Below are 12,374 nucleotides of genomic sequence, written 5' to 3'. Positions count from 1 at the left end.
CGTAACGGAGGCCACGTGGCATTGGGGCAAAAAGTTATAGGACATATAAGTCCCTGGAGACGAAAACGACGCCGTTTCGTCTCCTCCCCCAATCAACACAGTTGAATCCCCATATACAATACCCAGAAGACCCATAGTTGAGTGAGAGAATTACAGAAAACCCTAACCCAAATGATCAAACTCCTGCGTCTCTGTTTCTCCCTCCAAAACATACAACACGTAGAAGAGCAAAAGGCCAGGGGTGATCGCTGGTGGCAGAGGCTGAGGAGAAGCTTCGTCTGAGGTCGTGGCTGGTGTCGTCGTCACAAGGTAAGATTGTTATGCTTAGCTAGGAATGCAATGTGTTTGCATGTTTACAGAGTAAGAAAAAAAGTGAAAAAGGGGTGTATTGCGTGCTGTGTAGGATTAGGGGGAGGGATTGTGTTCAGGAAATGTAGTGTCTTCCATATGTTGTGGTGTTTCCTTTTTTAATCCTAGTTCTGCACTGGTCAATTTCAGATGGTTGACGTGTTTGTGGTTCCGGTCTTTCATCATGGAGGGAACTTCGTAAGAGGAGTTGGTGGAAAAATGGTTTATCAGAATGGAAAGGAGGAGAGGTTCCCTGAGATGGACCTAGACTTTGTGAATTTTGGAGACCTAGTGACACTATTTAAGGGTTTGGGCTACCAGTCATACAAGGCAGTATACTGGTATGATCCATCGAGCACTGAATTTGAATCCGGGATGAACATATTGACTGGGGATGTCGGGATCAATGCAATGCGAGAGAACCTAATGAAGCACCCAGGGTGAGGTGAGTTCCATATATACTTTGACCATCCTGTCGACGAGCCGGAGGTTGTTCAGGATGCTGCCCAGGACAGAGACACTGCAGGGGAGGTGGATGAAACTGCAGAGGAAGTGAATTCTTCCTCTTCATCTGATGACGGGTACGAGAGCACAGAGGACATCTTGTACAAACCTCCACCGGCTGGAATTGAGAGTGACAGCAGTGAGAGTGACAGCAATGGTGGGGTTACTGCTGGAAAGAGGAAAAGAGGTGTGAAGGGTAAGAAGAAGGTAGTTACTCCTAAGAAGAAGGTAAATACTCCTAGGAAGAAGGTAGTTACACCAAGGAAACAAGGGAAGAAGAAAAGACAATTTCGCATAAGGGTTAATGAAAGAGGGGAAGGGAGTGGGAATGGGACTGATGCACGTGGTGAAGCAGGGGATCAAGGACCTGATGTCCAGCCGGATTATGCAGTTGGGGGTGGGTTTTATGTCAGTGAGCTCCCAACGGAGGTGGAGGAGATAATATTTGAGTATGAGTCTGAAGACTTACATACTCCCATATCATCTGATGATGAAGGCAGAGGTGAAAAGTTTCCAGAGTTTAATGATGAGTATGCTCATGGTGAGGGCAGGTTTGAGCTAGGAACTAGGTTTGTCACTGTAGACAGGTTCAAGGAGGTAGTTAAGGATTGTTTCATCGCTGAGGGTCAGGAAGTGAAATGGATAAAAAATGACAAAGAGAGAGTGAGAGTGGGGTGTGGGGATAAGGAGTGCCCTTACTTAGTTCACTTGTCATACAACAAAAGTCTGCAGTGTTATCAAGTGAAGACCTACCATCCAGAACACACTTGTGCGAGGGATTTGGGCAGCAACGCTGCTGATCAACACTGGCTAAGTAAGAAGATTGAAAAGTGGATGTCCACCCAACCACACATGAATACAAAGGAGGCTACTGATTTTCTTAAGGAGGACTTTGCCCTCTGTCCCCATCCTAAAATGGTTTATAGAGCAGTGAAAGAGGCTAGGGAGAAGATCCAAGGAAATGAAAAGGAACAATACAAGAGATCTAGGGATTATTGTGAGGAAATACTGAGGAGCAATCCAGGCTCATCAGCCAGACTTGCGCTCATGCCAATTCCAGATGGTCCCCCTGTTTTTGATAAACTATACATTTGCCTAGAGGCCTGCAAACAAGGTTTCAAAGATGGTTGTCGTCCCTTGTTGCATTTGGATGGGTGCTTTCTGAAGACATATTATGGTGGTTGGCTTCTAGCAGCAGTTGCTCAGGATGCAAACAACCAATTCTATGTTGTTGCCTATGGAGTGGTCAGGGCTGAGACTAAGGAAGCCTGGAAGTGGTTCCTGACCAATCTGCAAGGGGACATAGGAGACAATGCTAACCATGGCTGGAACTTCATTTCAGACCAACAGAAGGTAACTCCAGTTTATGGTTATTGTCATTGCTCTGCATTTGGTTTAGATCATTTATAATTTGTTGATGATATTCATTGCTACCTACTTGGTTAATTTCATTGCTGCATGGTTGATTATGTTGTGGCCAGGGTTTGCTGCCTGCGTTGAAGGAGGTCATGCCTCATGCTAAGCTTTGCAATTGCGTTATGCATATGTGGAAAAACTTCATCAATCGTTACAAGGATATGTACATTCGACAAGTTGTGTGGGAGTGTGCCAGGTGCACGACTGTTGCTGAGTTCAAGGAATGCATGGAGAAGTTGAAGACAGTTAATAAGGGTGCCTGGGAGTACCTCAGCAAATTTGAACCTGAGACATGGGTGAAGGCTTACTTCTCCCATGGGCCAAAAGTGGATAACCTCACAAATAATATGTGTGAGGTTTTTAATGCAAAAATAGTAAGCTATCGCTGCAAGCCTATCCTGACCATGTGTGAAGAAATCAGATTCTATCTCATGAGGCGGATGGTGAATCATAAACGGGTCTTGGAGAATCACTTAGGGAGGCTAGCACCAGTTCAGGAAAAGATGATGGAGAAGCTGTTAAACCTAAGCACCAAGTGGACGGCTGAATGGGTTGGTGATAATGAACGAAAGAGGTTTGAGGTTTCTCGGAAAGGAACTAAGGTGGATGTGGACCTCATTAGGCACAGTTGCTCATGCAATCGATGGCAACTGACTGGTAACTCTTATACAGTACTTAGTCCAGTTTCATTGCTATGTTGATATGAATTTCCTTTACTGTTACTTTGGTTATATTACTCACATTCGCTGCATTACCTTAGGCATGCCCTGCTTACATGCATTTGCTGCCATAAGGAAGAGACATGACACACCTTAGGACTATGTTCACCCTTGGCTATGCATGGAGTCCATTAGGAGGACATATGCACACTGTATTAAGCCTGTTCCAAGTCCAGAATTTTGGGTTGGAACTGAGTTCTCGAAGCCAGACCCACCTATTATCAAAAGGCCAATTGGACGGCCAAAGGTTCAGAATAGGCAAAAGGATCCGGCTGAGCCACTCATGCAAGAAGGAAAACTGAAAAGGTCATTCGTTGTATCCTGCAGCAAGTGTGGTGAGAAGGGTCACAACTACAAAACATGTAAAGGAGCCCCTTCCAACCCAAACTGGAAGCCGAAGACAAGGCGCCCTAGCAAGAAATCAGCTACTGCCTCTCAGGCACTGATTGTGCTTCCACTGTCACAATCTGCTCCAGGTTCAGAGGTAAGAACCCTATAATGATTACTTTGTCTTAGTATTAGTACTACTAAGGTTAGGGATTAATCTGTCTTAGTATAGAAATAGTTAAGGACTACCATGTCTGATTACTGATATGCCTAGGGACTATTCTGTATTAGTACTACTAAGCTTAGGGACTAATCTGTCTTCCTAATACTACTCTGTTCACATCTTACATACATATTTGGAAGATGCATCCAGCAGCCAACCAGTCAGCTCCCCAAACCCCACTGTTGTGGAATCACCTGCCACAAGCAATCCACCTATGCCACAAGCTCCAACAAGGGTGACAAGATCGACACTTATCATTTCACCTCCAGGGCCAACAACTACTCAAACCAGGCCACCAGCCCCAACTATAGGCCGTCGATTTAAACCTCCAGTGAAAGCCAATGACACATCTCGCCCACAACAGTCCAGGTTCAGACCAAAGCAGAAGATCTTCAGGCCGTTGGCTCCAGTCGCTGCATCCACAATCAACACTACTACACAACAGCCAACTCCACCAACCATCCCATCTGCAGCTCCAAATCAAAAAGCTCGACCCCAAAGTTTGCCAAATTCTCCAAAAACAAAGGACTCGAAAGAATGAAGACTACTGTCATTAGGTGTTTTTTGTGATAACTTTTTGTCTATGTAATGGTTGTTGACAAGTTGTACAAACAATTTAGGTTTTTGTCCCATACTTTTTGAACACCCTTTGTGGGTCAGATAAACATGGATGTTAACTAAACAACTTTTTTGGATGACTAATGCAATGGTATGTAATGTATTAGGGAATCAATTTTAATTTCCTCCACATCTTACACAACAAGTACAGGGCAATACAATCATCAATCATATAAATAACACTGAATTCACCTATAATTGCTGCAACAATATTATACACTTTTTGATTCATTTGTCAACTCTTACAACTTAGAACAACAAAAATCAACACAATGACAATGACACAGATACACCATCTTATTGGCTTTCTTTTCATCTCTAGAGCTAATATCCTCTTCTCCAAGCAACTTATCCTCATTTTCATGTCCTGCTGCCTGTGATAATCTTCTACATCTACAGATTTCTTCTCTCCCATATACTTTGTTGCTGTCAATCCAAGTCCAGCAACGTGCTCATCAAGCCACACAAAAAATTTGCAATACGGTTGTCTTGCCTGCAGCAAATCAACCCACATAATTCAAACCCTAAAAATTAGTAACCCTAACAAATCTTCAACCAAACGTGCATCACATTTCGTTTTCATACCTTGTAAAAGGGACAGCCCAAAAACAATCTATCCGGATTGCTTCGGGTCTTCGACATGAAAAGGACTGCGTTTTCTCCACAGAAGCACTTTGGTGAGACGCCATGTTTGCTGTCTTTCTCCTTAGGATGCGAGCTCGAGGCCACCGGACCTCCCCCTCTTCTCCAGCTGGATGATACCCCTTCAGATGCCATGGAAGGAGGAATTTCCTTTCTGCCACAACTCCCCACTACACCCACTGCGCCGTCACTGTGCAGACCAGGGGTGAGGGAAGACGAATTTCAAAGATTGGGGGAGGAGACGAAACGGCGTTGTTTTCGTCTCCAGGGACTTATATGTCCTATAACTTTTTGCCCCAATGCCACGTGGCCTCCGTTACGTGCCACCTCAACGCCAACTGTGCCACCTCAGCCTTTTCCATTGAGTGAAAACGGAGTAAATCAATGGAGGGACACAAATGTCCACGTTTTTCAACGGTCAGGGGCTTTAATGTATTTTCCATTGCTTGAGGACGAAAATGTCCGCAAAAAAAAATGTCAGGGACGAAAATGTCCTTTACTCTTAGTTTAATCATATTAAAAACTAAATATCTAATAACCTAATAAGCATATTTAGAAATTCAAAAAGTGACAATCTAAGAAAATAATAATTTATAATTTATAAATAAAATTTTAAATATTTCTAGTGACAACACCTAAGCAAATAATTTTTAAACTTAATGTATGAACGTCATATTAACATAATAAAAATTTCATATTTGTATTACTATAAAGATAAAAGATTTGATTTTTTTTCTTATGTATATTACAAAAAATAATTATTTCCAAAATAAAAAAATAATTATTTACAAATGAACATAATTAATTATACGATAAAAATAATATCAGTACGTTTATTTTTATCAAATTGAATCCCATCAAATTATTAATTTAAATTCAATCTATTTAATTTTTAATTTTAATAACATTTCCTACATTGTTCTATGTGAAAATTTTTTTATCAAACTAAATCCATATTTTTAATTTACATTCAGTTATTTTTTTTTCCAAACTTAACTTTCATATAAAACAAATAAATTATCACATTTTCATAGTCAAAACCAGTAACAATCAGCTAAAGACCAACCAATTAACAAAAATATTCTAGGTCCAATAAAAGAAGCCCACAATTTTAAGTAACAACATTAACCATTAATCAATTTTATTTGATTAATCCTTTTCGATCAACAAATAACACAGATTTGACAGTTTGCAGATTTTGTCTTCCTCCATCACAACACACACCACACGCGTTCGTTTATACGTTTGTCCACGTACGTTCAATAGGTGAGGAAAAAAATTGCTTCCTCACCATAGCACATCCCTAACAAGAAAGGACCGGAGGGGTGGAGGAGAATCAATTATTCCGTAAGTCTTTATAAGAATCAAATGCAACTCATTTATAAATTTTTAAAGGGCTTTGCTAGTGTGTAGATTGGCAGAATATTCTATATGTATAGAATACCACTTGTCAAACGGAGAAGTGTGCACACAAGGCTAGGGGCAGAAGTTGTCGGGCAAAGAGACCCACACCTGCATTGGAGTTCGTGCTTGAAGGAGACAAAGTCTGTATTTTTGCAGTTAGTTTGGTTAGATTAGAGTTGGTGTTTAGCTGATAATTAAAAAGTGATTATATTAATTATTACCTGGATTTATGGTTGGGCTTTTTTGGACTTATAATTGTGGACGCGGACTATTTAATAATGCAATTTTTGGCTGTGGTATTTTCCTTTAATACAGCCCAGATACAAAAACACTTTATGAATGATTTTTTAAAAAGAGGGCTTTTGTAGTTGATTTAAGATAGCTAACATTGAAGTACTTTTTTTTTGTTGTAAATTGTAATGATTGAGGAATGACGGTCAGATAAAGCCAAAAAAAAATTTGGAACGGGATAAAAAATGAACCAGCATGAGATACTTTGTCGGGAAAAAAAAAATAGAAACATTTGGTGTAAATATTGTTTATACTTTAAATTATTACTGTTAGAGAAAATTGAAAGAAAATAAGTGTTTGTAATGTAATTATCAACATTTTGAAATTTATAATTAGTATTAAGAGGATCTTTTAAAGAAATATGTTATGCAGTAAAGATAAAGAAGTTAGGTGATTCATTATTATTTATTAAGTGATAAATTATAAATTTGTTTTGAAATATTGGTGAAGAGCATTTATGCGAATGATTTGGAAAATATTTTTGTGAGAAGCATGAAAAGAATCTACTTTAATATATTGAAACTGAGTTTTTTCTCCAGTTAATGGAAGTTAATTATCGGGTCTTTATGAATTCATTTTTTCGCCAAACTGAATGTACTATCTTCTGTTCTAAGTTTATTTTATAAAAATATCTTTACTACAATAAGCTTATAATTAACATTTTAGTAGTAATGCATAATTATACTAATTTAAGAAAATATCTTTATCATAGTTATATAAAATCAATGTTTAATAGATTATTTAACTAATTATCAATTATGAATCGAATATATTTTTAATAATAATAATAATAATAATAATAATATGATAAATATCTGACGATGGCACAGTTATTAATAGCCAATTTATATTTATGTAAATAAATTTATTTTTTAAAAAAATGTTTATTATAATTATATTACAATTTTATAGTTAGTATTTAATAGTTAATGCATATTTATTTTAATTTTAACAAATTTTTTTATTATAATTATATAAAATCAATATTTAATGTAATATTTAATGATTGTTTTTACTCCAACTTATTCTTTTCGTCTAATGTTCCAGTGCGATTATCTCTTGCCGTAATTGTTTACAATGTATCACATCCATGAAATAGCTCATAGAGGAGGGTTTACTAATTTGGGTTCCAACTACATGGATGTCAGCATCCAAAAAAGAAGCAGCAAACTCTATTTTACCGAATGATGGTTGAATCTACTCACATATCGTGATCAAGCAGGTGGATAAAATTAGTTTCGTTGACAGGTTCTAGATTTTTAATTGAGGATTTGTATCCACGGAGCTTTGTTGGCCAATTTCAAGTTCCATGCCTTCTGTGATTTGTACGTCTACTCGGAGATATTCGAAGTGGATTATATAATGAGAATGAAATTCCTCAATTTAAGTTCTGTTTTTCTAAATTCGTGTCAAACTGGGACATGAAATATCAATGATTGGCAATATCTTTAAATTTTCTTATGTTAAAGTCTTTCGGTATTAAAATAATTTTATAAGACATTGTAATTTTTTTCAGAAGTTAGCGACTTTCTTTTGCATCAATGTAATGCCATTAAGGGAAATAAGGAACAGTTTAGTTTCTCGGTGTAGCAATTCTATACCTTGCCGTGTTGAACGGATAGCAAAGGATGAAACTTATCTAACAATAGGATAGATTGAATTTGCACAAATTCTAGATATCCAAACTTATGATGTTTCTATTGATTGTCGTTATGAGAATGTAACTTACCTATTTTTCTATTTTTTTATTACAATAATTCATGCTATAAGTCTCACAAATCCTTAACTATATAATTCTTTATCTTCTGTTTTATTTACTGAATAATAATAGTAATAAAAATAATATTAATAATAATAAAAATTAATAGCGGCGATAGTAGCTATTAATTTACCGATATTGACGATAAATAAATCATAATTCAAGTAATATTTAATAATTTCGATAAATTAATTCTACATAATTTGAGTTTGTTAAAATATTTTTTTGTAAGTTTAATTATTCTGTTAGTTTTTACTGAATCTCCAAATTTTCAATTAGGTCGTTGTATTTTTATTTTTTTTATATTGATTAGATATCTACATTACTTTTAAGTGTGTACTGACGTCTTTTCCATGTTAATAATATTAAGAGTAACATAAAATTTTTACGAAGGCAACATGCGGTTAAAAAATTAATTAAGATAAAAGTTGAGAAACTAATTTATCAATTCATTTTTATAGTTATATAAACATAAAGTAAGGTTAAATATAATGATCGATATAGGGTGTGTTCGCGCAACATGTTGGAGAAGCTAAAAGTGTATTTAAGTCCTTTAAACGTTATTTTTTGATATCTGACAATTTTTTTTCTATGATTCGGATGGAATTTTGTATCCGAAACATCCGTTCACTAGAAGCAAGCAATTACAACTTTTGCCTTAAGATTTGTTGCTAGTCATTTATTGGTTTTTTTCATAACTTTCTTAAAATAAAAAATACTGAAAGGAGTATGAAAAAATCATTATAATTTTTGTGCAGTGGTTGCTATTCCGATTTTTTACAATATATATTGTTGATCTTATTAGAAATGATAAATTAAATAAAATAATAATAATAATAATAATAATAATAATAATAATAATATAACTTGTAAAAATTTAGAACTTAAAAAAATAATAAACATAAAATTATTAAAAATATTTAAAAAGATTACTAAATTTTTAAAGTGTTAAGAGTACATAAAAGTACCAAAATATGTTAATATATATATATATATATATATATATATATATATATATATATATATATTTTAAGTTAGTATATAAATATTAATTTTTACTACAAGGGTATACTTAAAAAATTATCAATTTTTATATGTTATTTTTAAGTTCATAAATAAATATTAATTTTTATTATAATAGGAGAAAATTATAATATACTAAAATATAATACTATAAAAAATACTAAAAAATTAAATATACTAAAAACAAAATTTAAATTAATATTATATTTTTTTGGAGTTTAATTATTTATTTATCTATAAATCATTTTAATTAATATTATCCAAATAAAATTTATTTTATCAAAATCAATTATAATCAAAATTAATTTTCATGCCTTTTTTTATCTTTGCTCTTTGATATTATAATTTATTTATCCTGTGAAGCACAAAAACACAAATTTTGACCTAAATATTGAGTACATGAGTATATTGAATTATAAAAATCGCATAAATTTTATTTTTCTTACTGTTAATATAAATTAATAAATTACATTTTTTTCTGATGCTATTACTGAGACTTTGCAAGACCTGTGCCATTTACCGAATTTAGGAAAAAAATTTGTAATCAATAGAGACTTTATTTAAATTGAAGTTTTACTTAAATACGAATAGTAATTATTGAAAGTAAATTATTATGTTTTAAATTTAAATTACCAACAATAAAAAATGTGTTTGCTTTGTTAGATCCAAGTTGACATGTGTTAAATTTTATTTATATATATTTATTCCAAAGCTTCGTAGTTTGTGAAAGTGTGTTATTTCTTACCATGGCTGGCTGCGAAGATATTTTAGTTACGATCATTTTTATGGTTATATATATATATATATATATATATATATATATATATATATATATATATATATATATATATATATATATAAAAAATTTCAAAAAAGGATTCAAATTCTAGTTTGGTTACCCTAACTAAACTATGTGACTAAGTTCAATTTGTTGATGTTGTTTCATTGAGCAAATAATTTATCTAATGGGATGAAGAGTATATCAATGAGAATCTGTCACACATCAATGCAGCCTTCCACGATTGATTTGATTATACAAAGAGATATAGTAGGTGATAGTAGGTGATATTATCCCTCGCTGAAAAAATTTCACTTGGTGTTAAGGTAATATCATGTGGTAGTAATAATAATGGGTTAAAGAACTTTAATTTTGAATGGGATTTTGTAGGGCATGCGTTGTAGCTTTCAGGTATTTGTCTTGAAAAAACGAAAAGAATGTAATATCCGTTAAAAATAATTGTAATTACACAATGAAATTAATAATTAGTGTGGGTTTGATTAATAAATTAAGAATTATTACATATGCTCTACACAGGTTGGTAAATCCCGTAAAGAATATATTTGACGAAACACAATTTCTAGTGTAATTAAACAATATATTTCTGTAAACATCACTTTTAATGTAAGTAACGAAATTAGAGGCCTTTCTATCATAGTTAAATATTTGTTTTTCGTAGATAATTTTAATTGATCTTTGGTATATCCGATCCACTGCCAATTAATATATAACGGAAATGCGTTGGCACAGTAGGGATTTAGGGTTTTAATTATAGGAATTTTGTCGGTATTAGTACTTCTTTAGGCTTTTTTGGATAGAGAAACAAATAAATGCATGAAACTTTTTTGAGGGAGAATTGTCATAGTTAGGTCGAGACCAGTCAAAAAGACAACGTGAATAGGGGAGGGAAGTGTGTTCACGTGAGGGGGTTGGACTATATATGGAGGATGGTCGTTGTTTTCATAATCGCACGGATTTCCCACCACCTTCTAAAGGTTGTAAAGTTTTACTAAAGTGGTAGTTAGGGGATGCAGAGTGGACGATACCCTTACTACGCCGTTAGGAAGGGTAAATCCCCAGGGATATACACCACTTGGAAGGAGTGTGAGCAACAAGTGGTTGGTTTTAGAAGCAATGAGTACAAGGGCTTCCGGACGTTGGAGGAGGCACAGTCTTGGCTAAGGGCGGCGGGAATCATGCTTCATCAGGACCTGCCATCGCTTGAAAAAATCCAGACTGTGTACGACATGGATTTGCCCCATTTGCTTCGTAGGGTTACCACTGCATCAACTGAGAAGTTCGACGGTGGGGGCGACTGATGTGGCAGTTTTGGTTTTCATTACTTTTCATGGATTAAGTTCTTTTCTTTCCGCGTTTTCTATTTGTTAGGTATTTATCTCCGTTATTATGGATGTAGGTGGCCAATCCAACATGGGGACGAATGGTAGTATGTTCATCCACGTGGAGGATATGGAATTGATGCTGCTAAGGATATGCGCCCATTTGCATATTGGGAGTCCTATATATGTCCCACAACCATCCGATTCCAAGGGTGGGGGGTTAATGTTCCGCTATACGGTAGTGCTCCCAGAAAATGGCAGAGGGTTAGACCTTGTGGTGTATGGTCCTGCATATGCAGATGAGAGAAGTGCCAGGCAAGAAGTGGCGTTCCTCATGTTGGAACGGCTGTTAGGCGCAACTGGGTATAAGATACATGATTACAACTATAGAGTCAAGGTCCGCATGCAAGATCCACATGAATCTTCTAATGCTGAGACGGTGGCTGGCTTGAGGGAGCGTGTTCGTGTGTTGGAGGAGAAAAATGCAGAACTGGTAATCCAACTCTCAAGGTTTAAAGAAATTTTCGATGGCTAGTGGTACGTGATTTCTTATATTAGGGGTTCGGTTCTTCATAAGCAAGTTACATGGTGAATATGTAGTGGTATCATCTTTGCATGGAAGGTATTTTTAGTGTGGGAGCGCATGGAAATCACTTTCATGCAGTATTAACAAGTTTGTTTGGGTTCCTTAAAGTTTGCTTCGTCTCACATTACTATAGTCCGTGCATGGGCTTCTTCGTGTTATTCTTGAAAAATTAAGTTTCTGTACTTTAACAAGAACGAACGATGACGTTAGTTAATTCCACAATTGTACTTAATTTGGATTAGTTGTGCATGTGTTATGCCATTTTACGTTAGATATTTTATTCTTTCGGTTTATGCAGGATCAATATGTTAACGCTCTATAAGGGAGGTTTAGTCCTAAATTTTAGTATAGACTCTACTATGACTAAGCATTTCTATATTGAATAATCATGACCCC

General features: G+C 35.1%; 1 protein-coding gene across 1 annotated transcript; it reads left to right on the top strand.

Annotated features, from left to right (window-relative positions):
• Positions 1–3,108: 3,108 nt before the first annotated feature.
• Positions 3,109–4,078, top strand: LOC130945281 (vegetative cell wall protein gp1-like). The gene is made up of 2 exons (XM_057874013.1): positions 3,109–3,463; positions 3,678–4,078. The coding sequence occupies exons 1-2, from the start codon at positions 3,109–3,111 to the stop codon at positions 4,076–4,078; spliced, it is 756 nt and encodes a 251-aa protein (XP_057729996.1).
• The last annotated feature ends 8,296 nt before the right edge of the window (positions 4,079–12,374 follow it).

The sequence above is a fragment of the Arachis stenosperma genome, chromosome 8, assembly GCF_014773155.1.
Source record: "Arachis stenosperma cultivar V10309 chromosome 8, arast.V10309.gnm1.PFL2, whole genome shotgun sequence".
Lineage (NCBI taxonomy): Eukaryota > Viridiplantae > Streptophyta > Magnoliopsida > Fabales > Fabaceae > Arachis > Arachis stenosperma.
The sequence above is the reverse complement of the archived record's forward strand: the minus strand, read 5'-3'. Positions and strand labels throughout refer to the sequence as shown.